At 49.1% G+C, this 27,170-nt stretch overlaps 1 protein-coding gene across 1 annotated transcript in view; it reads left to right on the top strand.

The window, feature by feature from the left end:
• Positions 1-26,122, top strand: part of EXT2 (exostosin glycosyltransferase 2) — a 324,143-nt gene extending 298,021 nt beyond the window's left edge. The window contains exons 13-14 of the mRNA XM_069221798.1: positions 15,107-15,189; positions 24,811-26,122. Of these exons, the coding sequence (XP_069077899.1) occupies positions 15,107-15,189; positions 24,811-24,949 (222 nt within the window). The 3' untranslated portion in view covers positions 24,950-26,122. The remainder of the gene's footprint in view (positions 1-15,106; positions 15,190-24,810) is intronic.
• The last annotated feature ends 1,048 nt before the right edge of the window (positions 26,123-27,170 follow it).

Below are 27,170 nucleotides of genomic sequence, written 5' to 3'. Positions count from 1 at the left end.
AGTTACAGAAGGAGTGCGGCGGTTGGTCGAACTGAAGCTGCTCTGTGGTCCTTGGCATTGCAAGCGGCAGGTTTGCAGGGAAGTCGCTCTGTGATCCTTAGTAAAGTGGGTGACAGCTGCAGGGAAGCCGCTCTGCGATCCTTGACATAGCAGGAGGAGAACTGCAGGGAGGCTGTTCTGAGATCTTTGATAAGGGCGGCAGGTTGCAGGGAGGCCACTCGGGTCTTTGATGTCCTAGAGGCCATTAGTAGAACCAGAGTCAGGTCAGCAAGTCCTTGGAGTCCCTCTGCAGTTAGCTGTTGATTCTTGTGCTGCAGGGCAGAGATCAGCAGGGCTACAGGGCAGCACATCGAGGCAGAGCAGCAGTTCCTGGGAACAATCAATCAGACTGCGGTGGACCAGATGGCGATCATGGTACACAGCAGTCTTTACTCCAGCAGGCTCCTTAAGTCTAGAAGTGTACTAATTTTGCAGGGTCAGAGACCCAGTACTTATACTAAAAAGTGCCTTTGATGTGGAGTATAACTTCAGAAGGTTTCTGTGAAGTGCACATGTCCCCCTGGCAGCCCAGCCCCGGCTCCAGACGATCAGTGGGAGGTAATCAGTCCCTTTGTGTGGGCTCTGGTCACTACCTTTTGAAATGTAAGTGGGAGCCCTTCCTAACCTCCTCCCCAGGAAGACACATTAGTATGCAGATGCAGGTGAGTATCCTTTGTTGTGGGTGTCTGAAGAGAATGCACATGTGTAGCTGTCACCTAGCTCAGACCAGATGTGTATTGGAGACACGTTGTAGGGACACAGGACTGTGGGGGCAGAGAAATGTCCACTTTCTAAAAGTGGCATTTCTAGAATACTAATAAATCCAGCTTCACCATTAAAGAGGGTTTATCATGACCATTCCAATGATACTAAACATGATGCAACTACTCCTCTGCCCAGGAATTACAGCCTAAAAGTATTTTAAGGAATTCCCAATGCTTGCCTGTGAGGGGAGCAGGCCTCACTGTAATAAAAAAACGACTTTGGGAGTTTTTCACTACTAGGACATGTAAAACTGAGAAGGATGTGCCCTGCCTTTTATTTACATGGCACCCTGCCCTATGGGCTACCCAGGTCCTTTCTTATGGTGATTTTGATATGCAATTAAAGGAGTCTAAGGCTTGGCAAGAGGTTTTGAATGCCAAGTTGAGGTGGCAGTGAGACTGCACGCACAGGCGCTGCAGTGGCAGGCCTGAGACATTCTTACATGGTTACTTAAGTAGGTGGCACAATCACTCCTACAGGCCCTCTAGTGGCATTTAATTGACCCGCCCTTAGTGTATGGTAAACCACTTTACAAGGGACATACATGTAAATTAAATATGCCAATTGTGAAACCAGCAATGTTACCAGGTTAAGGGGAGAAGCACATGCACTTCAGCACTGGTTAGCAGTGGTAAAGTGCTCAGAGTCCTAAGGCCAAGAAAAAGTTATAGCAAGAAAACAGGAGGTAAAGGCAAAAAGTCTGGGGTAAGACCACCCTAAGGATGCCAGGTCTAATCCACTACTTAAGAGATGCATTTTGGCTTGAATGGAACACAGGACTCTTCTATACTCCTTCCTGCCCCTGCCTCTCCTTGTCCCGGGTTTCTGAAAAAGAAATCAGTGACAGCCAGGCACAAGTCATCCTAGTGGCTCCAGATTGGGCCAGGAGTGTGTGGTACCCTGAATTTCTGGGAATGAGCATCTATCCTCTGATCAAACTAACACTTCACATCTTTTGTCGCAGCAGCAGGGCAGGGTCCTCTGCTCAGATCTGCACGATCTATACCTAAATCATGGAGTTTGAGCGGCGGCAACTGACTGTATTTGGTCTGCTGCCTGAAGTCCTGAATGTCTTCCTTGCCACCAGCCTCCTTCCATGTAATCTATTTACGCTGGGCGTTTGGGACAAATTTGTGACCTCGTGTAACACTCGTAATATTTATCCCTGTCAAGCAAAGTTGTCTTAGTCTGTTTTGTATGTTATATCTATGGCCCTGGAAGGCTTTGCAGTGAGTGCTATTAAAGAGTATTTGCTGGGCTTTTCTCCATTTAATGAACCGACTATCCTTGTTTGAATCATCTGTTGTGATGAGTTATTAAAGCTGTGACATACATGTTCCCCTCACAAGCTGTTTGAGATGCTCTTCAAGCCCATGCATATATTTTTTGCTGCACTTGCTGACTTTGAAGACTGTCTTCTTCATTGCGATTGCATCCGTCAGTTGCATGAGTGAAATACAGGCACTTTCAGCGCAACCGCCATACACCCCTTTTTTTTCTACAGACAAGTTGATGCTGAGGACTCTGGAGGCATTCTTCCCAAAGTTGTGACTTTCATGTTGGGTAATCCCTCACTGCCAGCATCCCCCCTACTCCTCAAAAGAGGAGGAGAGGCTCCATTGTCTGAACCTCCACGAGGGTTTAAGCTTTTATATTGATCGTATCAGGGATCATTTAGTCGATGATCAAATCTTTGTGGAATTCTCCAGAGTAAAGAAAGGGAAAGCTGTGCAAAAGAGGACCGTGTTGAGGTGGATAGTTCTCTGCATTAAGATCTGCCACACATTGGCCAAGAAGCAGCCTCCAGAAGTCCACTCCACCATAACTAAGGCTGCTACCACTTCAGTGGCACCACTTGGTCGTCCTTGACATCTACCAGGCTGCAGTGTGTGCGTCAGTGCATATCTTCCTGAAGCAGTACTGTCTTGACTGCTAGGTCCGGTGTGAAGGACTTGCTCAGTCCTGCAAGACTTTTTGTAACTCCATAGACCATCTCCTGGGAAGGTAATGCTTTAGTATCTATTCTAGGATGAGGAATTTCAAGTTAGAAGTATTCATCTAAAGGACAAGGTACTTATCTTTGGTAGCACTCTTTCTGATGGAAACTCTGTCTAGCCTCTGATTTCCTCGCCTCCTCCCACATCCCCGTTCTGTGGAGTGGCCTCTTTTTACCATCTAAAATTGTCCCAAGTTAGTTTGAGCATACTGGTACCAGCACTTGTTCACATGTCTGAATCGTGTGAAAGGGGTAGAATAAGAAAGAGGCGTCGGCGTGCAGGAGTTGCACTTATCACTCAGTCACTTTGTTGGGGGGGGGGTATGAAGCCAAAGCAGAGCCCTTGCTCCCATAGAGAGGTGCATGGGAGCACTGCTGCAGAAAAGCTTCTGGATCTAGTCTGTCACCTGGGGACTATTCTAGGCGATACACCAGAGAGAGTGTTATCAGTGGTAGGTAACTTGTTCTTTGTGTTTCTTGGACAAAGAACAACCAGCTCTCACCACTCTTGTCTTGAACTTTGAGAGACTGATCAGTCTGGAACTACTAAACCAAATGTCAGAAATTAGAGCCAGCTCCAGAGAGGGTCGCTGAAATCCATGGTACTGACTTGCTTTGTTAGAGATGAAACCAAGGGCACACTCAGCAAGGAATAAAATAGAAATCTGTGTTCATGGCATTTGCTCAGCCCCAACATGATCATCTGTACAGACTCAGAGAAGCTTAAGTAGCTTAAACTCCCTTAAATTCTACTTCACAACCTCATCACAAAAATTGAATAACCCCTACATAATTTATGTACTACTGCTACACAATCTTGGTATTCCTTGTGATTTAGGATAAAATAAACTATTTACTTGCCTGCAACAATAGTTTTGTATCTTATAACTCCTTTAGATTTACCTACTGCCATTCTACCGCCACAGTAAAGTTAGTGCACGAAAAACCCATAAACCCTTTGTACGTACACTTGATATGAGCAGGGGAGAAAGGAATCTGAATATGGATATGACCACAGAAGTCAGCGCTGTCACCGCGTCCTGTTCCCAGACTCTGAAGATGATGAGGAAGATCTTCAAGTGACTTCCAAGCAACACAAGAAAAACTGTCACTCACGCCGTAGTCGCCAGCAGGATGAAGTAGAGGAACATCCTCTATGCCGGGATCACCAAGCAGCTCCCTAAATGACTACAAAACCATCCAGAACTCGGCAGCCAGACTCATCCTCAACCTCCCACATACCCCTCTCAACACACTACCCCTCATGCAACCACGCTGGCCCCTGATACACAAGCGCTGTAAATTAAAACTCCTTGCACACATTCAAGGCGCTACACAACTTAGGCCCCACCTCCTTGAACAGCTGAATCTCATTCCACCAACTATCCAGACACGGCCGTCTGTAGGACACCTACTCGCACACATTCCACGCTTTCACAAAGCCAGGTTCGGAGGGCGAGTGTTCCTTACATCGCTATTAAGGCATGGAACAACCTACCACTCCACATCATGACCTCCTATCTTCTCGAATTTGACAAGGAGCTGAAGACCCGGCTTTTCAATTACCAACATACCACTGGCATGGCTAGGAAACACACCTGCTCAGAGACAGAATATCCTTGCGGGTGATAGTGCGCATTACAAATTTACATAGCAGATGGGGCTTTAAGCTTGACGTCATTTTGATTCTCACTAGCTCCTCCTACAGTCCAAATAGAATAATGTTTTAATTCAAAAGATAGTTCTGGACCTATCTACTAGATGGTGGAATAATAATAAAAGATATTAAGCTATAAGTTTTAATCCCCATAACTATTATAACAGGCAAGTAGTTTATTTCATGTGCCATGCCATCACTCCACTGTGTGTTTGTTCTTCATTCTGCCCCAGCATTCGATGGCGAGGATTTACCCAAGCTGCCCCACCGTGAGTGCATTGTGTATGCCCTATAGCTTCCTGTATGGCTGGAATAATATCTTCCTAGATGCCCTGCCATCGCTCCTCTGTGCTGTACTGTGGCCCCGATACTAGATGTCTAGGATCATCATTGCCCCAAGATGGCCTACTTTTGTTGCATCGTCCTATATGAAAGCTGTGCGCTGCCTTTTTGGCTAGTATAATCTCTTTCTAGATGCCAGTTCTCCTCTCTGCGTTCATCTCGCTGGCTGTACATCCCTTTTGGCTCCCCCATACATCACCATCCTCTTCTTTACAGTGACGCCTTTACGTATCCAGGAGTGCGGAATATGCTGGAGTTCTCTGATTTTCATTAATGGGAAGTGGTACTTATTCCGTTTAATTGCACTCATCTTTTATAGAAAATGTGCAAGCCATTAAAGGTCTTCAGTTTTGTCTTTCCAAAGTTAGTCCCATCCAGCTGTCCTTTTAAATAAGCTGCCATTTTCCACAGGTAGCAGCTGACACCCGGAATCTTAATTACAAATTCACTCTGGAGAATGATAATTGAGGGATCATTTTTTAATTAACTTTAGGAATCCCTTGACTGATGGAGACATGCTTTGGAATTCCCTCCTCTTTGAACGCGTTCCCACCGTGCATTCATTCCCAGGCACGTCACTCCCTGTTCCCTCTGATGCCACATGCCACTGCGGTGGTGGATGGAGGCTCCTTTTATCTGTGCTTTAGGGTTATCTGGGTAGAAGGGGTGACCACAGGCCTCCAGATGTCTCTTCTGCCATAGGTAGCCATTTTGTCTTGGGTGTTCTGGAGTTACACTGGTCTTGGGAAAAGTGATGCAGTCTACATTACCTAAAGCGGTTGTGGGTTTACTGGTGGGAGCTTGCATCGCAGCTTCATGTGCCCTATGTAGTTGTGTGAGAGACACCTGCTCTAGTCGTTTACGTGTTCTGAATGTTCTGTGTCTAAAGGAAGCTTGCACTGGTTGCTCTGCCGCACGGTGGTACAAGTCATTTGAATGTGGAGGGAATCCTGCCCGACTTCTGCCTTGGGCTGTGTCCTTTTTTTTTTATAAAGGCGTGTTCCACTGTTGTTGCTCAGTCTTTACTTGCTCTTCAAGTGTTGAAGAAGATAGCACTCCCCTGCGGGTGCTGTTAGTATTTTATGTGCCAAGGAAGCTTGTAGTGATGCTGACAGTACTGTCTTCGTGCGTGTTTGAAGCTTTTTCTTCTGCTATATGGTTGTGTTTCTGCTTTGTGTGCCCTACCTTGTGTGTGTGTGCGTGCAGGAAGCTTGAGATTCTCCTGTCTGATTGTATTTCTGCTTTGTATTCCCTACCTTGTGTGTGTGTGCAGGAAGCTTGTACCCTTCCTGCCTGGCTGTGTTTCTGCTTTGTGTGCCCTACCTTGTGTGTGTGCAGGAAGCTTGTACTGTTCTTGTCTTGTTGTGTTTCTGCTTTGTGCCCTACATTGTTTGTGTCTGCAGGAAACTTGTACTGCTCCTGTCTGGTTCTGTTTCTGTTGTGTGTGTCCTACCTTATGTGTGTGCAGGAAGCTTGTACTGTTCCTGTCTGCATGTGTTTCTGCTTTGTGTACCCTACCTTGTGTGTGCAGGAATCTTGTAGTGATCTTGTCTGGTTCTGTTTCTGCTGTGTGCGCCCTACTTTGTGTGTGCAGGAAGCTTGTACTGATCCTGTCTAGTTGTGTTTCTGCTTTTTGTGCCCTGCCTCATATGTGTGCAGGAAGCTTGTACTGCACCTGTCTGGTTGTGTTTCTGCTTTGTTTTCCCTATCTTGTGTGTTTGCAGGAAGCATGTACTATTCCTGTCTGAGTGTGTGTCTGCTTTGTGTTCCCTACCTTTTGTGTGTTCAGAAAGCTTGGTTGTCTTTCTGCTTTGTGTGCCCTACCTTGTGTGTGCAGGAAGCTTGTACTGTTCTTGTCTGGTTGTTTTTCCGCTTTTTGTGCCCTACCTTTTGTGTGGGTGCGTGTGTGTGTGCAGGAAGCTTGTACTTCTCCTGTCTGGTTGTGTTTCTGTTTTGTGTGCACTACCTTGTACGTGTGTGTGTGTGTGAGTGTGCAGGCACCTTGTACTGCTCCTCCTGTCTGGTTGTGTGTCTGCTTTGTGTGCCCTACCTTATGTGCATGTGTGTGTGCAGGAAGCTTCTACTGTTCCTGTTCTGTGGTGTTTCTGCTTTGTGTGCCCTACCTTTTTGTGTGTGTGTCTGTGGCTCCTGTCTGGTTGTGTTTCTGCTTTGTGCACCCTACCTTGTTCTGCTCCTGTCTGGCTGCGTTTTGCTTTGTGTGCACCCTTAGACTACTACGGCTGCTTCCTGTACTATACTGGTAAGGTGTGCGAGGGAGGCTTGCACGGCTGCTTCCTGTACTGTACTGGTAAGGCGTGCGAGGGAGGCTTGCACAGCTGCTTCCTGTACTGTACTGGTAAGGCGTGCGAGGGAGGCTTGCACGGCTGCTTCCTGTACTGAACTGGTAAAGTGTGTGAGGGAGACTTGCACGGCTGCTTCCTGTACTGTACTGGTAAGGCGTGCGAGGGAGGCTTGCACGGCTGCTGCCTGTACTGTACTGGTAAGGCGTGCGAGGGAGGCTTGCACGGCTGCTGCCTGTACTGTACTGGTAAGGCGTGCGAGGGAGGCTTGCACAGCTGCTGCCTGTACTGGTAAGGCGTGCGAGGGAGGCTTGCATGGCTGCTTCCTGTACTGGTAAGGTGTGCGAGGGAAGCTTGCACGGCTGCTTCCTGTACTGTACTGGTAAGGTGTGTGAGGGAGGCTTGCACGGCTGCTGCCTGTACTGTACTGGTAAGGTGTGCGAGAGAGGCTTGCATGGCTGCTTCCTGTACTGTACTGGTAAGGTGTGCGAGGGAGGCTTGCACAGCTTCTGCCTGTACTGGTAAGGCGTGCGAGGGAGGCTTGCACAGCTTCTGCCTGTACTGTACTGGTAAGGCGTGCGAGGGAGGCTTGCACGGCTGCTGCCTGTACTGTACTGGTAAGGTATGCGAGGAAGGCTTGCATGGCTGCTTCCTGTACTGGTAAGGTGTACGAGGGAAGCTTGCACGGCTGCTTCCTGTACTATACTGGTAAGGCGTGCGAGGGAGGCTTGCACGGCTGCTGCCTGTACTGGTAAGGTGTGCGAGGGAGGTTTGCATGGCTGCTTCCTGTACTGTACTGGTAAGGTGTGCGAGGGAGGCTTGCACGGCTGCTTCCTGTACTGGTAAGGTGTGCGAGGGAGGCTTGCACGGCTGCTTCCTGTACTGGTAAATCGTGCGAGGGAGGCTTGCACGGCTGCTTCCTGTACTGTACTGGTAAAGTGTGTGACGGAGACTTGCACAGCTGCTTCCTGTACTGTACTGGTAAGGCGTGCGAGGGAGGCTTGCACGGCTGCTGCCTGTACTGTTCTGGTAAGGCGTGCGAGGGATGCTTGCACGGCTGCTGCCTGTACTGTTCTGGTAAGGCGTGCGAGGGAGGCTTGCACGGCTGCTGCCTGTACTGTACTGGTAAGGTATGCGAGGAAGGCTTGCATGGCTGCTTCCTGTACTGGTAAGGTGTGCGAGGGAAGCTTGCACGGCTGCTTCCTGTACTGTACTGGTCAGGCGTGCGAGGGAGGCTTGCACGGCTGCTTCCTGTACTGTACTGGTAAGGTGTGCGAGGGAGACTTGCACAGCTGCTTCCTGTACTGAACTGGTAAGGCGTGCGAGGGAGGCTTGCACGGCTGCTGCCTGTACTGGTAAGGCGTGCGAGGGAGGCTTGCACGGCTGCTGCCTGTACTGTACTGGTAAGGCGTGCAAGGGAGGCTTGCACGGCTGCTGCCTGTACTGTACTGGTAAGGCGTGCGAGGGAGGCTTGCACGGTTGCTGCCTGTACTGGTAAGGTATGCGAGGAAGGCTTGCATGGCTGCTTCCTGTACTGGTAAGGTGTGCGAGGGAAGCTTGCACGGCTGCTTCCTGTACTGTACTGGTAAGGTGTGTGAGGGAGGCTTGCACGGCTGCTGCCTGTACTGTACTGGTAAGGTGTGCGAAGGAGGCTTGCACGGCTGCTTCCTGTGCTGTACTGGTAAGGTGTGCGAGGGAGGCTTGCACAGCTTCTGCCTGTACTGTACTGGTAAGGCGTGCGAGGGAGGCTTGCACGGCTGCTGCCTGTACTGTACTGGTAAGGTATGCGAGGAAGGCTTGCATGGCTGCTTCCTGTACTGGTAAGGTGTGCGAGGGAAGCTTGCACGGCTGCTTCCTGTACTATACTGGTAAGGCGTGCGGGGGAGGCTTGCACGGCTGCTGCCTGTACTGGTAAGGTGTGCGAGGGAGGCTTGCATGGCTGCTTCCTGTACTGTACTGGTAAGGTGTGCGAGGGAGGCTTGCACGGCTGCTTCCTGTACTGGTAAATCGTGCGAGGGAGGCTTGCACGGCTGCTTCCTGTACTGTACTGCTAAAGTGTGTGACGGAGGCTTGCACGGCTGCTGCCTGTACTGTTCTGGTAAGGCGTGCGAGGGAGGCTTGCACGGCTGCTGCCTGTACTGTACTGGTAAGGTATGCGAGGAAGGCTTGCATGGCTGCTTCCTGTACTGGTAAGGTGTGCGAGGGAAGCTTGCACGGCTGCTTCCTGTACTGTACTGGTAAGGTGTGCGAGGGAGGCTTGCACGGCTGCTTCCTGTACTGTACTGGTAAGGTGTGCGAGGGAGGCTTGCACGGCTGCTGCCTGTACTGTACTGGTAAGGTGTGCGAGGGAGGCTTGCACGGCTGCTTCCTATACTGTACTGGTAAGGTGTGCGAGGGAAGCTTGCACAGCTTCTGCCTGTACTGTACTGGTAAGGTGTGCAACGGAGGCTTGCACGGCTTCTGCCTGTCCTCGCACGGCTGCTGCCTGTACTGTACTGGTAAGATGTGCGAGGGAGGCTTGCACGGCTGCTGCCTGTACTGTACTGGTAAGTTGTGTGATGGAGGCTTCCATTGCTTCTGTGCCTCCTTTACCTGTGTGTTGGAAGCTTGCACAGCTGCTGCCTGTACTGTGATGGTTAAGTGAGTGAGGGAGGCTTGCATTGCTTTTCTGCCTGCTTTACTTGTATGTGTTGGATGCTTACATGGCTGCTACCTGTACTTGTGCCGGTTAGGTGTGTGAGGGAGGCTTGCATTGCTTTGTTCTTTACCTGCTTATGTGTGTTGGAAGCTTGGAAGGCTGCTGCTTGTACTGAGCTGGTACGTTGTGTGAGGGAGGCTTGCATTCCTTCCGTACCTGCTTTACCTGTGTGTGTGTGTTGGAAGCTTGCACAGCTGCTGCCTGTGCTGGTACGTTGTGTGAGGGAGGCTTACATTCCTTCCGTACCTGCTTTACCTGTGTGTGTGTGTTGGAAGCTTGGAAGGCTGCTGCTTGTACTGTGCTGGTAAGGTGTGTGAGGGAGGCTTACATTCCTTCCGTACCTGCTTTACCTGTGTGTGTGTGTGTGTGTGTGTTGGAAGCTTGCACAGCTGCTGCCTGTGCTGGTACGTTGTGTGAGGGAGGCTTGCATTGCTTCCGGACTTGCTTTACCTGTGTGTGTTGGAAGCTTGGAAGGCTGCTGCTTGTACTGTGCTGGTAAGGTGTGTGAGGGAGGCTTACATTCCTTCTGTACCTGCTTTACCTCTGTGTGTTGGAAGCTTGCACAGCTGCTGTCTGTTCTGGTGCGTTGTGTGAGGGAGGCTTGCATTGCTTCTGTGCCTGCTTTACCCCTTGGGTGTTGGAAGCTTGGAAGGCTGCTGCTTGTACTGTGCTGGTAAGGTGTGTGAGGGAGGCTTACATTCCTTCTGTACCTGCTTTACCGGTGTGTGTTGGAAGCTTGCACAGCTGCTGCCTGTGCTAGTACGTTGTGTGAGGAAGGCTTGCATTGCTTCCGTACTTGCTTTACCTGTGTGTGTTGGAAGCTTGGAAGGCTGCTGCTTGTACTGTGCTGGTAAGGTGTGTGAGGGAGGCTTGCATTGCTTCTGTGCCTGCTTTACCCCTTGGGTGTTGAAGCTTGCACGGCTGCTACCTGTACTGTACTTGTAAGGTGTATGAGGGATGCTTGCATTGCCTCTGTGCCTGCTTTAGCTGTGTATGTTGGAAGCTTGCACGGCTGCTTGTTTACAGACCAGCTCCACCCTCGCTCTGCCCCTGGACGTGGAGTGGTTGACAGACCTGCTCACACCCTTGCTCTGCTCCTGGACATGGGGTGGTTTACAGACCAGCTCCCGCCCTCGCTCTGCTCCTGGACATGGAGTGGTTTTACAGACCAGCTCCCGCTCTGCCCCTGGACATAGAGTGGTTTACAGACCAGCTCCAGCTCTGCTCCTGGACAGAGAGTGGTTTACAGACCAGCTCCCACCCTCTCTGCTCCTGGACATAGAGTGGTTTGCAGACCAGCTCCACCCTCGCTCTGCTCCTGGACATAGAGTGGTTTACAGACTAGCTCCCGCCCTCGCTCTGCTCCTGGACATAGGGTGGTTTACAGACCAGCTCCCGCTCTGCTCCTGAACATAGAGGGGTTTACAGACCAGCTCCCGCTCTGCTCCTGGACATAGAGGGGTTTACAGACCAGCTCCCGCTCTGTTCCTGGACATAAAGGGGTTTATAGACCAGCTCCCACCCTTGCTCTGCTCCTGGACATAGAGTGGTTTACAGACCAGCTCCCGCTCTGCTCCTGGACGTAGAGGGGTTTACAGACCAGCTCCCGCTCTGTTCCTGGACATTGAGGGGTTTACAGACCAGCTCCCACCCTTGCTCTGCTCCTGGACATAGAGTGGTTTACAGACCAGCTCCCGCTCTGCTCCTGGACGTAGAGGGGTTTACAGACCAGCTCCCGCTCTGCTCCTGGACGTAGAGGGGTTTACTGACCAGCACCCTCTCTGCCTCTGGACATAGGGGGGTTTACTGACCAGCTCCCCCTCTGGTCCTGGACATAGAGGGGTTTACAGACCAGCTCCACCATCGCTCTTCTCCTGGACATAGAGGGGTTTACAGACCAGCTCCCGCTCTGCTCCTGGACGTAGAGGGGTTTACAGACCAGCTCCACCATCGCTCTTCTCCTGGACATAGGGGGATTTACTGACCAGCTCCCCCTCTGGTCCTGGACATAGAGGGGTTTACAGACCAGCTCCCGCTCTGCTCCTGGACGTAGAGGGGTTTACAGACCAGCTCCCACCCTTGCTCTGCTCCTGGACATAGAGTGGTTTACAGACCAGCTCCCGCTCTGCTCCTGGACATAGAGGGGTTTACAGACCAGCTCCCGCTCTGCTCCTGGACGTAGAGGGGTTTACTGACCAGCACCCTCTCTGCCTCTGGACGTAGAGGGGTTTACAGACCAGCTCCCACCCTTGCTCTGCTCCTGGACATAGAGTGGTTTACAGACCAGCTCCCGCTCTGCTCCTGGACATAGAGGGGTTTACAGACCAGCTCCCGCTCTGCTCCTGGACGTAGAGGGGTTTACTGACCAGCACCCTCTCTGCCTCTGGACGTAGAGGGGTTTACAGACCAGCTCCACCATCGCTCTTCTCCTGGACATAGGGGGATTTACTGACCAGCACCCTCTCTGCCTCTGGACATAGAGGGGTTTACAGACCAGCTCCCGCTCTGCTCCTGGACGTAGAGGGGTTTACAGACAAGCTCCCGCTCTGTTCCTGGACATTGAGGGGTTTACAGACCAGCTCCCACCCTTGCTCTGCTCCTGGACGTAGAGGGGTTTACAGACCAGCTCCCGCTCTGCTCCTGGACGTAGAGGGATTTACAGACCAGCACCCTCTCTGCCTCTGGACATAGAGGGGCATCGGACATCGCCCTCAGTGCCCCGCCGGGTGTCGGAGGCCGGGTCAGCTCGGTTCAGGAGCCCGAGGGGTGGGAAGTTATATTTCGTCGCCCTCGGCCGCCAAGACGCATGTTGTTTACACAGGGAGCTCGGCTGTGAGAAAAGTCATTAAACAGGGATTAGATGCTGTCAGCGCCCTGCTTCCAGGGGCGGCCGGGGAGCGCGAGTCCAGACGGGCTTCGGCGGGATCGTCTCTGAGTGCCCTGCCTGCAGGATGCGTGAGGCATGAGCAGGCTGCCCGGGCGTCACGCATGTGGCGGCGGACTCCCGCCTGGTCACCGCCTGCCCCGCAAATTTCAACACATTTAGCACTTCCTAGTTTTCAGTGATTGTCGCCTGATCGCAGACGGGGGAAGGTTCTCATGCGCGGCAGCCGGGATATCTTAAGGATTTGGGGTCCCCTGTTCAGAGCAACTTTGAATTTATGATCCCATTTCAGGTATTTCATGCCCTCTTTGGCCGGGTCACTGACAGTGAACAAGCACACTCGTCCAAATTCTAAATGTGTTTATATGTAATATTTAGGGATCGTGTCGTGTGTTTTCATTATTGGAACACAGCAGCTCATTAATATTACCGCAAATAATTTCAGTGACATGCTTTTTTTCTCATATATGAGGTCCTGTTTTGCTGTAAAAGAAACTGTTTTTATGGATGCTGCATGAAGCATTAACACAACATTTCCTCTGCAAAATGTCAGTAATATACTGTCACACGTCACCCACATTGGGAAAAAAAAATGAAAGGAAATTTGTATTTAAAACAACGTGTTTAAGGCCAAGCCTCTCTGCAGAACAGAGCCCGCTCTGTCAGGGGGTCCCCTGAAAGTCTGGGGCGCTGGGCCATAGCCTACTTTGTCCATGCCCTAAAACGTCTCTGCCCTGCAGTTAATTGACGCAGTAGCTTTTGTGAGTAGATGTTAAGTTTAACTCTCCTTAGTTCATCACCGTCTTTGATTTCTGTGTTGATGAATGCTGTTACGTCACTCAGTGACCCTTGGTCGATGCAGATTGTAGTCCTACTTCTGTGTTTGCTGAATGTCTCCCCATGAGCAGGTGAGCCTGATGGGCCAGGAGAGGGATTCTCACTGCTTGGTGATTAGCTGCACCCGAGGTGACCCTACCAGGTGTGAGGTCTCGGGGTGGCCTTACGGTGGTGTGTGTGAGCCAAACAAGTGGTGGCCCATCAAGGTTTATCGGCCGTGACCCCTGGGGGGTCCGGGGTGTGCCAAAGGAGGGTTGACCATGTCCGGTCAGTCAGGAGGTGCTTCACCGTGTCCAGGCTGAGACAGGAGGGTTGTCCCAGCCATGAGAGGGGTGACCCTGCCACTTCTAAGCCGTGATGGGGAGTGAGAGGCACAAAAGCCTCCACCCTCTTTAGGGTTCAGAAACTTGAGCAGTATTCTCAGTCCTATCCATCTTTTTTCCTTTCGTTCTTATATTTTAGTAACGTTTGGTTGCATGTATTGCAAACAGCATTTGTTTCTTACTATGGATTTATGTTGGACTTGAATGTCATTGAATTTGCTGATATTTCCTTTTTTGGTACTTATACCAGTAACATAATTGATACACACAAAAAACAGAAACTTTAGCATATTGGCCGGGTCAGCCAGTCCCTAAATCATGAGAGGTGGTTGGCCAGGTCCAAGGTGAGATCATTCACGATCTTGGGATGAGCTAAGCAGTCAACATAACAGGTACTGAACTGTGAGATGGGGTCGCCTGGTCAGCAGGTTCTAAACAGCGAGAATGAGACCCAGCCAGCTAGTCAAAGTTTAAAGGAATGACCCAGCCCATGAGAGGTAGCTGGCCCTGTCCAAAGTGAGATCATCCGCAATCTTGGGATGAGCTAAGGCGTCAGGTGCCGAACTGTGAGATGGGGTCGCCTGGTCAGCAGGTTCTACACAGTGAGAATGAAACTCAGCCAGCTAGTCAAAGCTTAAAGGAATGACCCAGACTTAAGTATGTGACCCAAAGAGAGATGAGTGGTGGCCCAGTCAGACAACATCTGAGCCATGAGGCCAGCTCAAAAGTGAGATGAGAGGGGTGATAACGCCATAAGAGAGATGACTTTATTAGGGCAGATTTGTGTGTCTCATAAGTGCCTGCTCACATGGGGTCTGAACTTTGTGGTGTGATCCAGTTGGCCTGACTAGGCAAGATCTAGTCCATAGAAGTTAGGCTCTGACTAGAGTGTGGATGGTTAGGCTGGGGCAAGGAGGGGTTTGAGCCCTGACAGTCATGACTTAAAAAATCTGAACCATACAGTAGGAAAGAAGTGAATTAGTTTAGTGCATTCCAAGCGGAGGGCTGACCAGTCAATAAGAGGGAAACTTCGGCAAGCAACTTTTATACTGAGAATAGTGACCTTGTCAGGTAGGGTCTGAAGCATGAGGTGAAACTGTTCATTTTGGTCTGAGATATAGGGTTTGTTGATTTAAGACCTTTTGAAAGAATCTGCAAGACATCCACACTGCCAGAAGAGTGGATTACATGTTAGAATAGGAGCCTAGTGTTCTCCCTCGTTTGATTTTCTTGTAATTAACTATTTTGTCTTCTGATCCTCCTAGGTAACCCCACGAAAGAAATTCAAGTGCCCTGAATGCACGGCCATTGATGGGCTCTCACTGGACCAGACACACATGGTAGAAAGGTAAGGTCCACTTTGCAGTCCTGTGATTGGTCAGACCAGGACAGCAGGTCATGCAATGGCCCTCCTTGCGTGATGCTGGCTGATGTAGGCAGAATCAAACGCATTGCCTGCCCGCTGCACGTAAAGTCCTGGAGTCTCCCACTGATGGAGCAGGTCTTTGGTTGCTGGACTCTCCTCTCAAACGAAACAACAGCGGTTCGTCTTGGGACACACAGGTGGGGCGTTGCTTGACTATTTTTAGCAGCCGGGTGCAGCGCCATGGGACCTGCCTCTGGCCTTATTGGGCAATCCGTCTGTGCCCTGTTGGTGCGGCTTCCAATGCGGATGGTTCACCCCATCTAATTCTGGCATTTCCCCAAATGGGTTGGATTACATCAAAGCCTGACCTGAAATTGGTTTAACAAAAACATTCCACAATGTGTTTGGTGTCAGAAAGTATGTATGTGTTGAGACATTTAAATATTTTGCTGATTTATCAGATGGTTTCTTCCAGAAGAGAACCATGAAATATCTTTGTTTTTTTTATAAGAAATGTTTTTATTGGCTTTTGTAAAAAATAGCAAGAACAAGGCAAGAGCCTCCAGAAGGGTGAGCGAGGTGGGGGAAGGGAGTCGAGGTGCAGGCAAGACACACTAGTGGATCCATTTTGAGGATCACTCCAAAGGCACCACATCATAGAAAATGCCCCAATTAATGGGGCCCGAGGTCCCAACCCTGTTGATGGCCCCGGCATGCATGCTCGTTATCTCAGTTAATGGGACTAGTCCGTGATGTTAACCAAAACCCCATACGTTGGATGGGGAGACCTCACTCGGGCTGAAACGACAAAATGCATGTAATATGACCACAATCCCAAAAAGCGGACTGTTGATTCCCACAGGATGTTTGATACTGGTCATACCGTATGGTATGTCATAACTTTTGAATGCCAATAAAACAAAAGTGTTAAACAAAGATAAAAATGCCCCAATTTATGAGTCACCATGCAGTATCTTTTTGTTTGTCGTGGGCTGTAGTTTTCTAGAAAAATAAGCTCTTTAGAAGAGTCTGTAACAGGACATGCTTCTCCAGGCACCAGGCAGGTTTCTTCTACTGCTGCACTTCATTCGATCTCGGCCAATAAAAACTTACTATCAGAAAAATGTTGCTTAGAAGTTAATTTGGTAATGATTTTCAGTATTTGTTATTGCAGATCATTCCCCCGCTAAATTAGTTATCACTTGCAGTACAGACCATTGTGCCCACCCACAAAGAAATTGAGAAAGAAATTGAATTTTGGTTCTAATGTTCATTAGGAAATCACAATGTGCCACTCCTTAAAATATATATTGTATTTTAATTGCAATTATATAGCACTTACTACCACTGAGGATGCATGGCAGCAATTTATAATGGACAGAACGCTCCTCACCAAGGTAAATGGTGAGTCCAGTGATTATTGCTTATTGGGACTAATCTTGTGCTTTCAGGGGATCATCCTATGAATTTTCTGTCTGGGGGATTCAGTTAATAAGAATTAGCTGTGATCATCAGTGAGGGTAGGAGTTGTGTTTCCATGCAGATGGTTGATGGGATTAATAGAGGATATTAGGTGTCATTCGATTGCAGGTATGCCTTTCAAAGGAGGAGAGATCAGGATTTCTTTGACATTTTGGAACTAAATGAGGGCAGCTTGTAGAAATTGAATAATAAAGATGAAAGCAAATATGCAAGTGACAAGGTTGGCTGTGCTCAGAGAGAGGAGGCTTTAGGAGAATGGAAAGTGAGGAGAGGGTTGTTCCAAAAAAAGGGAGAGGGGAGGTTTTCACGCAGACATTTGGAAATTCAGAGGGGACTCTTTGAAATTCCTTGTAACTTGAGGATAGAGAAAGATGTTATTTGTGTGTGAGATAGGGCTTTATTGTGTACTTTGATAGACCCTAGACAAGGCAAATAGTCCATCCGCTGCTAGGCCAGCACTAGGCCCATGCGGAGAGAATATACCGGGTAAATAAGCAAACACCGTAAGGAGATTCTGCAAATCCACGAGCCAATGTTTGATTTTCGCCCTTAAAGCTTGACTGGCGGCATTAAATAGGAAGAGAGAAGAGAAAAGTGTGATCCGTATGGAGGACTCTCTTTTTGCATTGTACAAAGCGGGGTTGAGGCCAAGTTCCCCATGGAAGTCTATTGCCTGCATTTCTGTGGCTGGAGGGTGCAGACCCGGACACTGAAGTGAGGAGCTGGGAGGAAGGAGCTGATGATTGCCGCTTCCCGAGTGCCGCCATTTGGTGGATAGTAGAGGAGAGGATGGGACTGTAGTTTGTTGTCGAAGGCGAGGACGTTTCTAGCACTTTACTCCAATTGCTGCTTCACGAAGGTTGATAACCAGATGCAGAGGTCCCACACCTCATTGTTCCTGCGTTGTGGGTGCTTCTATTTGGAGACAACCTTCGCATTCCCTGCCGTGAGAAGCACCACTTCATCCAAAGGCTGTGTGGAGGCCAGTCAGAGGAGGACACTTGAAAGAGAAACTGTTTCTGCAAACATGGGGCAGGGGATGCGTAAGTCCACTTGTACGTGATATGAAGGTGGTATAACATGGTTTTATTTGTATCCATACTTTTTGCTGATTTCAGCAGAACATACATCTTAAAACATCAGCGTAAAGACCAATAGCGTGCATACCACATTAATTACATTTTAAAATATTTTAGTGCACGATTTATTAATGCCCACACTATATTTAAATAACTGATCCTTAATGGAAAGTATAAACTTACGTGGTCCTGTGGTGCCTAAAACTGACCCCTCAGGCTATGGGGGAGGTGGAAGACAAGTGTAGCAAAGGTCACACAGCACACTGGACAGGTACTTCTCTCAAAGGCAACCGAAATCAACAGCCTTCATCACCATTCAGCCTTCTTCATCGTTCACCAGTCAAGACTTGAGCCTGGTTTAGAGTTTACCCTTAGCTGAAAGCCATCCAGTTTGTGGAGGAAACATGAAAAAAGGAATATAACCTAATGGCTTGATTTCCTTCACCACACTATCCCTATGGAACCTAATAGGAACCCAATGCTAAAAAAGCGCTTCACAACCCTGCCTGTTTTATTAAGTGCAAATAAATGCTGCAATACAACAAAATAAGGTGCTTGTTATGGAAGAAGTTGCAAGGTGCCGACGAGGATAGGTGGTAAATACTAAAGACTCAGGACCTGGCTTAGATCTTGGGGAGGGGAATACTCCGTCACAAACGTGACAGATATCTCGTCCTCTGTATTAAGATTCCATTATAGCCTATAGAGATCGTAATATGTTGATGACTGATTGGTGGGTCGAGAAGCTGGTTTCAGAGAGTGGAGTGGCCTGGACTGTTACTTCAGTGCTCCGCTCCTCGCAAGATGTTGGAAAGAAGAAAGCACCACACAAGGGTAGAAGGAACACCAGTTTGTTCTTCAGTATTGATACAACACAGCACACATCCTCCAATCCCATCACTCAGCAAGAGCCAAACCAAACCCATTCCACACCACATGCACAGTCCACAGTCTATATTTTCTCTCTCAACTACATTCCCATGGTGTGCCTTCACGAGACTGGGACAGGTCTTATTTTGCCTACTGAACAAAGTTTCCTTAGGACTTTGTGTGGCGCTAATGCACCAGCAACAGAAAGAGTTCCAAGGCCTGGTCTGGCAACTGTTCTGTGACGTCGGACATGCTAGTCCGGCCAGCGCAGTGAAGCTCCAGACTGTAGAAGGCGCCTCTAGAAGGGTATCCAACATAGGTACAGGGGAGACTGAGTCCATGTCAGATTTTAAGGCTCGCCACTGATTATGTATATGAGTTCTATTGAGATTAATGGTATAAAAAGTTACTTTATGTGGTCATTTTGAAAACATGGCATAGATCTGGCCTACCTTGACCTGTGTTGGACATCCTTGCTCTGGTGGAAGACTAATGCTGGGTACAGCTTTGTGCATTGCCTGTCTGTGTTTGTTTCTTCCTAAGCAGGTCTTTCATCAACAGGCACAGCCAGAAGGCTAAGGATGAGCAGATCTCCATGGTCTCACCTCAGTCTGGTGGCAGTGCGATGGTGAGATCTGTGGACTTCTTTCCACTCAGGGTGCTGGTGAAGGCCAGGGAGGGCCCATCCCTCTGGTTCAATAAAGACATTTCAGCACAGTCTCCTCCTGGTTCCCAAAAATCCATCTCGGTGGAACTGAATCCACAGGTGACATTTAGCGGAATTTATTCCCTCAGACCAAAGCGTCCCTCATTCCGCCCATCAGTACCTAGGCAGAGAGCTTAAAGCAGGAATGATTTCAGCTACAAGGAGAAGCGGTCTCTGTTTTTTATCACACATATAGAGCTCCTGGCACTCGGGGCTCCAGTAGCAGACGAATAGGACATAACAGCAGATGGAGGTCTCTTCTTCTGCCTATATTTACAGCGTAGTAGTTAAGCAATCAGCTCTTTTACGTTCACCGTTTTTGCACAGTGCCTTGTACCATTAGAAAGATGCTGGTCTGCTTGGCCAATGGGGACGTCCTCCACATGTGTTCATCGATTGTTTGTGTGTGGTAGCTGTGTGCGGTTGTAATTTGTTAGTTAATGCCTGGTTTATTAATGTTCATGTTAGTGGTTGTGAGAGTAAAACGAGTTTGATCCAGATGAAGACTTGTAGCCTCTTCTATGACTGCATTGACAGGATGCTGGGGACTTTGCCATTGGTTGTCCATGGCGCGGCCTCTGTAGTTCTTTAGACTAGGGTTTCTGGCCAGGTATGTAGCCATGACACATGCATGTCGATCTGCGGTATGTTTAGGCTAGCGTTGGATTTGAGATGTTAGTTTGGTTTGCTGGGTTGTGCTGTGAAGTTGGCACTGTTTTCCCAACTGTATGGCTTTGGTGCTGTTGAGCACAGTAGGGTTTTATGGTTCAAGTCTTGTGTGTACCAAGTATAACTTTTCTGCTGTCTGAGCGTCCCTCATCTTCACCACAGAGAAGCATTAGCAACTTCTGAGAGCTACATCCATTGATCTTTCAAATTGCTAATTTGTCTTACCACTTTGGACAACTCCCTGTCCTTTCTTTGCCCTCCTCTTGCACCTCAGAGACGAGTCAGATGGGATTGAATTCCTCAGCTGCTGCTCTTGGAACCAGCAGTCTTCTCTGTTCTGCTTCAGAACAGCATCCGTGGCTCGATGGTTAGTCCTGCTGTAGGCCTCGGGCTCTTGGCATATGTATCTGACATTCAGGTTTGCTTCACCAGCCTTCTGACTATCACAAGACAATGTGTTCTTTTAACCCCACATTCTCTCTAGTTATTGGTGGCAACCTCCCTGCATGGTGCTCTGAGAAACCTCCCATGATAGGAAAGTTCTGTAAATGCCTCGAGTCCGTGAGATGATCATAGACTGCTGTGAAATCTGGAGAAGCTTGAATGCGAGCAGAGAGGTACAGGCAGCCTACCAAAATGACATTGTTTCACTGCTGCCTCAATATATAGGTCCTATTTACTTTTCCCAATATATTCAAATTATATGCTGGTTTGTGTGAGATGCTTCACTCTCTAATTACAGGGGGATTCTATTTGTGTTTTTCTGTGGAATTGTGTAAATGTAAACTCTTTGTAGGCAAGCAGATCAAGAGATAATTTCCCTCTAAAAATAACTTTAAGCTGACTGCACTTTGTAAATTATACTAGTTTTTCTGCCCTGAAGAAGTTCTATTATTTCAAGGAACGAAACGTGTTGGCTGTTTATGCTTGATTTATTGAATATTTGTCGAATATTTAAAACATAAAAGGAGGACTTTTAAATGGACAATTGACTTCCTACCTCCCCTTACCTCCGAGGTCAATACTCTCAGCTTCTGGTGAGAGCCACATCTCTCCATATCCAGCACACATAAAAATGGACAATGGCCTGCTTCACCTACAGATTTTTGACTAGTCATCCCGTGTCTTGTCATCGCACAACTAGATTCTGAAAACTCTATTCTGACAGATACCAACAAGTCATGCCCGATGAACTCTGCTGCAGACGTATGCCAGGCGCATAGAAACGTGGCCATTTAATTCCAGTCTGTTGTGAGCTAGACTGACCCCAGCTGAAGCAGAGTTAAATGTAAGCTTGCCTGTATCACGTACAAAGCCACTCACTTCCAAAAACAAGGTCACCTGTCATTGTGCTTAAAAATCTCCTGAGGAAGTAGGAACCTGGGGAGCAGAGAAGTTTCCAGGTGCAAATCAAGGAATTATAGATTGCACGGGGCTGCACAGGGCTGCTATGCGATCCTTCTTAGGGGCGGCCCTTCACCACTCACCGCCTCCTTCTTCTCCACCCTTCCTGTTCCGCCACCTTCTGCTCCACCTTTCCTGTTCTTCCACTGCCTCCTTCTCCTCCACCTTCCTGTTCTTCCACCGCCTCCTTCTGCTCCACCCTTCCTGTTCTTCCACCGCCTCCTTCTGCTCCACCCTTCCTGTTCTTTCACTGCCTCCTGCTCCACCCTTCCTGTTCTGCCACCGCCTCCTTCTGCTCCACCCTTTCTGTTCTGCCACCTTCTGCTCCACCCTTCCTGTTCTTCCACTGCCTCCTTCTGCTCCACCCTTCCTGTTCCGCCACCTTCTGCTCCACCCTTTGTTCTTCCACCGCCTCCTTCTGCTCCACCCTTCCTGTTCTTCCACCGCCTCTTTCTGCTCCACCCTTCCTGTTCTTCCACCGCCTCCTTCTGCTCCACCCTTCCTGTTCCACCACCGCCTCCTTCTGCTCCACCCTTTCTGTTGCACCACGCCTCCTTCTGCCCCACCCTTCCTGTTCTTCCACCGCCTCCTTCTTCCCCACCCTTCCTGTTCTTCCACCGCCTCCTTCTGCTCCACCCTAACTGTTCTTCCACCGCCTCCTTCTGCTCCACCCTTCCTGTTCTTCCACCGCCTCCTTCTGCTCCACCCTTTCTGTTGCGCCACGCCTCCTTCTGCTCCACCCTGCCTGTTCCGCCACCGCCTCCTTCTGCTCCACCCTTTGTTCATCCACCGCCTCCTTCTGCTCCACCCTTCCTGTTCCGCCCTACTTTTTCTTCCCCCGCTGCTCTGCTCCTAGTCCCTTCCACCTTCCTTTCGCTCAGATCTTGCTCCTCAGTCTGCCCACCCAGATTCCTTCCTCCCTGCTTATTCTTCCTTTCAACGAGTCACCGTGTTCCCACCGCTCTTTCTCCTGCTCTCTTTCCGTACTCTGCCTGTTATGATATTGTATGTAGTCTGCCCATGAGGATAATTCGCTTCCTGTAGTTCTTAGTTTCCAGTGTTTTCCTGTTCTCTGTAAGGAGGTGTTTTTTCTTCCCTTATATAAAGTGCTGGGTAGAGTTGCACTATATAACAAGCATTTGCAATGCAACGGGTCTCGCGTTTGCTCATGTTAGAGCTGATCGCGTTGTAAACTCCCAACCCGACATTTCATCTATCGGCAAAAGTGCTTTTATGTACGTAACCCGAAAAAAAAGTGAAATTAACTGTGTAAAGCGCTCGACTTCTGCCAAGCGAAATCGCGCTAGGAAAATAGAGAAAAAGTAGTCCACAATCCGACAGAAAACAGCGAGCCTCGCATGTTTTCTGTACTTGGCCGCTGTGCTCGAGGAGGGCTAGCCACCGGAAAAGGCATGACGTGTGCATGCCTTTGACTAATGAAAGCAAGCAGATTTTACTAGGCAACCAATGAAAAACACTGACATGACGTCTACAGGGCTCCGAGCCCTTTTCTAATACCTAATGCGTCTCGCTGCGATACGCATGGGCGAGCGCATGCAACACAGGCTCGACCCTAAAAATGTGAAACAAAGAAATCATGCCCTTGGCTTTTGCATGCACTTACTGATTTCATAAGAGTTGGCTACTGTTGTCGACAAGACCGCCTTGTTTCAAGACTTCCTTATTTTGAAATATTTTTATATCCAAGAAGGTCACAATGAAAATACTCGCGACATAGGAGCAGCCATACTGTTGCTACTGCTGCCCCCTTCTAAATTGCCCCTTTCCCCACCCTCCCACCCCACTGATAATACCACACACACAGTGTAGAGCATGGGTACTCGCAAACATTTTCCCAGGGGCCAAAAAGTTTGGTCTGTGACGTGCCTGGGGGCCGCATTGATGCCAGGGTGGTGGCAGTCGGGTGGGGTGACTAGGGGGATTGGTGGCAAGGTAGGTGTAGGGGAAGCAAAGGATATACATCTAGTGGGTGACTAAAACAATGGGAAACCAGAAAACCTGGAATTAATCCCGGCTTACTCACTTTTCCAAATGTTGTGATCCTAGGCAATTGTTGAGTGTCACTTTCCCTCCTTTTTCTGCATTATAACATTTAAGATGACCTCGAAATACATGATTCATGGTGTGCACTGCACAAAACCTGCTTCTATGTTTGATTTAATAAACTATAATGTTGTTTATGTATGATAGGAACCCAGGCCACCCATAAAGTGCAAATACCAAGTGACTTGTCTCTTTAATTTACTATTGGTGGTGTTCTCAGGGTAAGGGAAATAATTAATGTTTCCAAATTTATGTTTGAAAACTATCACTTTAAAATGAATACATCTCAATGCACAGATAAAATAAATTGTACTAAGGCGAAAAGGTTCTGCATGTTAACTAAATACACTTAATTAATTTTGAAGAGACTGTCTTAGTTTTACACTTATGCTGCAAGATGTCTTTAAAAATGAAGGAGTTTCTAAAGTTAAGTGCAGGAGTCCCTAGTTACTTCCTTTCTTTAACACCAGTTAGGTTTGAAATAAATGATTGTTTGTGTATTTAATATTTTTGTTAGTACGGAGTCGAGCAAACAGCTGCCCAGTACTCCTGTTGCCCCAGGGGCCGCATGAGGCCCGCGGGCCGTACATTGAGTATCCCTGGTGTAGAGTCGTCTCTGCTACTCAAGCACATACTACTCTGTACTGCTTTATGCGGACGACCATTTGTCTCCAGCACTCACAAGTGGCTCCAAGGTGTCACGATTGGCGCTGTGCTGTCGAATTAACAAATGAATGATTAATTAGCTAACAAGACCCTGTGTCTTTGATGCGTGTCGCGGGAGCCAGCTCTGATGTTTCTGATCTCTTGCCCCATCATCGCACTGGGCGATCTCCACCTGTTCAGCGCACTCCGTTGGTGACACCAGAGGGTCTGGTGCTCAGCTGCCCTCATCCCCCAGCTCACGCCTTTGTAGAACTATTCACAACTGAAATGCCATAGTTAATGAATGTCCAACTTGGCGCTAGATCGCGATCTGCTTTGAATAGCCTTATATGGTCTTGAAGGTACTTGGGGAGCCTTGAGCTGACATTACCCCGTTTATAGGCCGGTGCATTGCCTGAAAGATGGGTTTGATTCAGGGGATGGGAGGGCTGGGAAGGCATGTTTGTGGAAGCTTTAGGCCCTGCTGAGGCCCACACCACACGCATGTGCTGCATTGGCCGCACGCCTACAGCATGACCCAAGCAACCCTAGGATGATTGTCCACTCTAAGGCCCTTTTGTGGATTTTTTTTATTGTGTAACTGGAGTGACGTTGCTGTTATGAGAGTGATTTTCGTCTAGGTAAAGCTCAAAGTTAATGGTTGTTTTCTTCTCCCCCCCCCAGATCCGAATGCATCAACAAATTTGCGTCCGTCTTTGGCACCATGCCTCTGAAGGTTGTGGAACACCGGGCGGACCCCGTTCTCTACAAGGATGACTTCCCCGAAAAGCTCAAGAGTTTTCCAAACATCGGCAGCTTGTGAGGTCTCCAGTGGGGATCTAAAGTAGACATGTTTTTTGGAGTTTGCATATGACTTGGAAGAGGGGCCAAGGAGATCTTCCTAGACCCTTTCAGGCTGTTGGCTGATTTAAAGTGACCTCCTCTCTGCAATCTCTGCTTGCAAGACATGAACACGTTTTTTACTGTGGGATCCTGTAGGTGCTCTTGTTCGTTGCCCCATGAGAGTTTGTGACCTCTTTGCACTGTCTCTGCAAGACATGGATCCAATGGATTTCCTTCACCACGGATCCGGTCTGTGCTCTTGCACGGTGCCCACTAAGCGAGTGTGACATCTCTACAACACAGGGACCCAACGGGACCCTTCACCACTGGATCCTGTCTGTGCTTTTGCATGGTGCCCACTAAGAGTTTGTGACCGCTCTGCAAGACATGGACCCAATGGGTTCCTTCATCACAGATCCTGTCTGTGCTCTTGCATGGTGCCCACTAAGCGATTGTGACCTCTCTGCAAGACATGGACCCAACGGGCTCCTTCACCACGGGATCATGTCTGCGCTCTTGCACGGTGCCCTCTAAGCGATTGTGATCTCTCCACAATACATGGACCCAACATGCTCCTTCACCACGGGATCCTGTCTGCCACTATTTTACTTCCATACAGTACGACATTGTGACCGCTCCACAGTCTCTGCAGGATGGACCACAGGACCAAAAGCAAGGACGTCTGCCCAAAGCATGTGCCTCAAGTGCAAGCTTTGCAAACACAGCTCTTTCCGGCAGTGCTGGAGACCATATGTGAGATGCCTTGCAAGTCATCCCTGTGCTATTTGTGGTGTGAGCTTACCCAGTACTCATCTTCCGCCACTCTGACGGCACCTCTGAGATCCAGTGGGCACTGGAATACCACATCATGAACCTGCGACCCATGCTCTGGTTTTAGTTTTGGGATAATCACTGTTGGCCTGGCTCAAAATAGGTCCCCTGGCACACTGCCACTTTCGCTTTTAGATCATGAAGTCCCTTGCATTTCCCCAGTGTCCATATTGGGAGCAGAGTTGTAACCTGATGGTATGTGGTTGATGTAATCAGTGTGTGTGTGTATATATTCTCTGTTGGTCGGAAATGCATTTTTAGCAAATCATGTGAACTTTCTGCTCCTGATGTTAGGATTTTATTAAAATGTGCCATTATTAAATATATCTCGTGCTTACCCAAGGTGGGTGCCTCCTACACCATTAGCATAGAGGAAGTGAGACTCCCTCCTCCCTGATGGGAATACTGACCATAGAGCGTCTTCTGTCCACCGACCCCTTCCACAAGGCATCTATGTGATGGTATTGTGAAAGTGTGTGCTCCTGAGACGGTACCCTTCTGCAGCTCCGCTACACAGATACCTAGTGGAAGTGTGTGCCCCTGAGATGGATACACTCTCCACTACACAGATACCCCCCACACCAGTTCCACTACACAAATATTGAATGGAAGTGTGTGGTCCTGAGACAGGTACCAAGATGCAGCTCCGCAATACAGATACCTAGTGGAAGTGTGTGCTCCTCAGACGGGTACCCTGCTGCAGCTCCGCTACACAGATACCTAGTGGAAGTGTGTGCCCCTGAGACAGGTACCCTGCTGCAGCTCCGCTACACAGATACCTAGTGGAAGTGTGTGCTCCTGAGACAGGTACCCTGCTGCAGCTCCGCTACACAGATACCTAGTGGAAGTGTGTGCTCCTGAGACAGGTACCCTGCTGCAGCTCCGCTACACAGATACCTAGTGGAAGTGTGTGCTCCTGAGACGGTCCCCTTCTGCAGCTCCGCTACACAGATACCTAGTGGAAGTGTGTGCCCCTGAGACAGGTACCCTGCTGCAGCTCCACTACACAGATACCTAGTGGAAGTGTGTGCTCCTGAGACAGGGACCCTGCTGCAGCTCCGATACACAGATACCTAGGGGAAGTGTGTGCCCCTGAGATGGGTACCCTGCTGCAGCTCCGATACACAGATACCTAGGGGAAGTGTGTGCTCCTGAGACGGGTACCCTGCTGCAGCTCCGCTACACAGCTACCTAGGGGAAGTGTGTGCTCCTGAGACGGGTACCCTGCTGCAGCTCCGATACACAGATACCTAGTGGAAGTGTGTGCTCCTGAGACGGGTACCCTGCTGCAGCTCCGCTACACAGATACCTGGTGGAAGTGTGTGCTCCTGAGACAGGTACCCTGCTGCAGCTCCGCTACACAGATACCT

The sequence above is a fragment of the Pleurodeles waltl genome, chromosome 3_1 (genome assembly GCF_031143425.1).
Source record: "Pleurodeles waltl isolate 20211129_DDA chromosome 3_1, aPleWal1.hap1.20221129, whole genome shotgun sequence".
Taxonomy (NCBI): Eukaryota; Metazoa; Chordata; class Amphibia; order Caudata; family Salamandridae; genus Pleurodeles; species Pleurodeles waltl.
The sequence above is the reverse complement of the archived record's forward strand: the minus strand, read 5'-3'. Positions and strand labels throughout refer to the sequence as shown.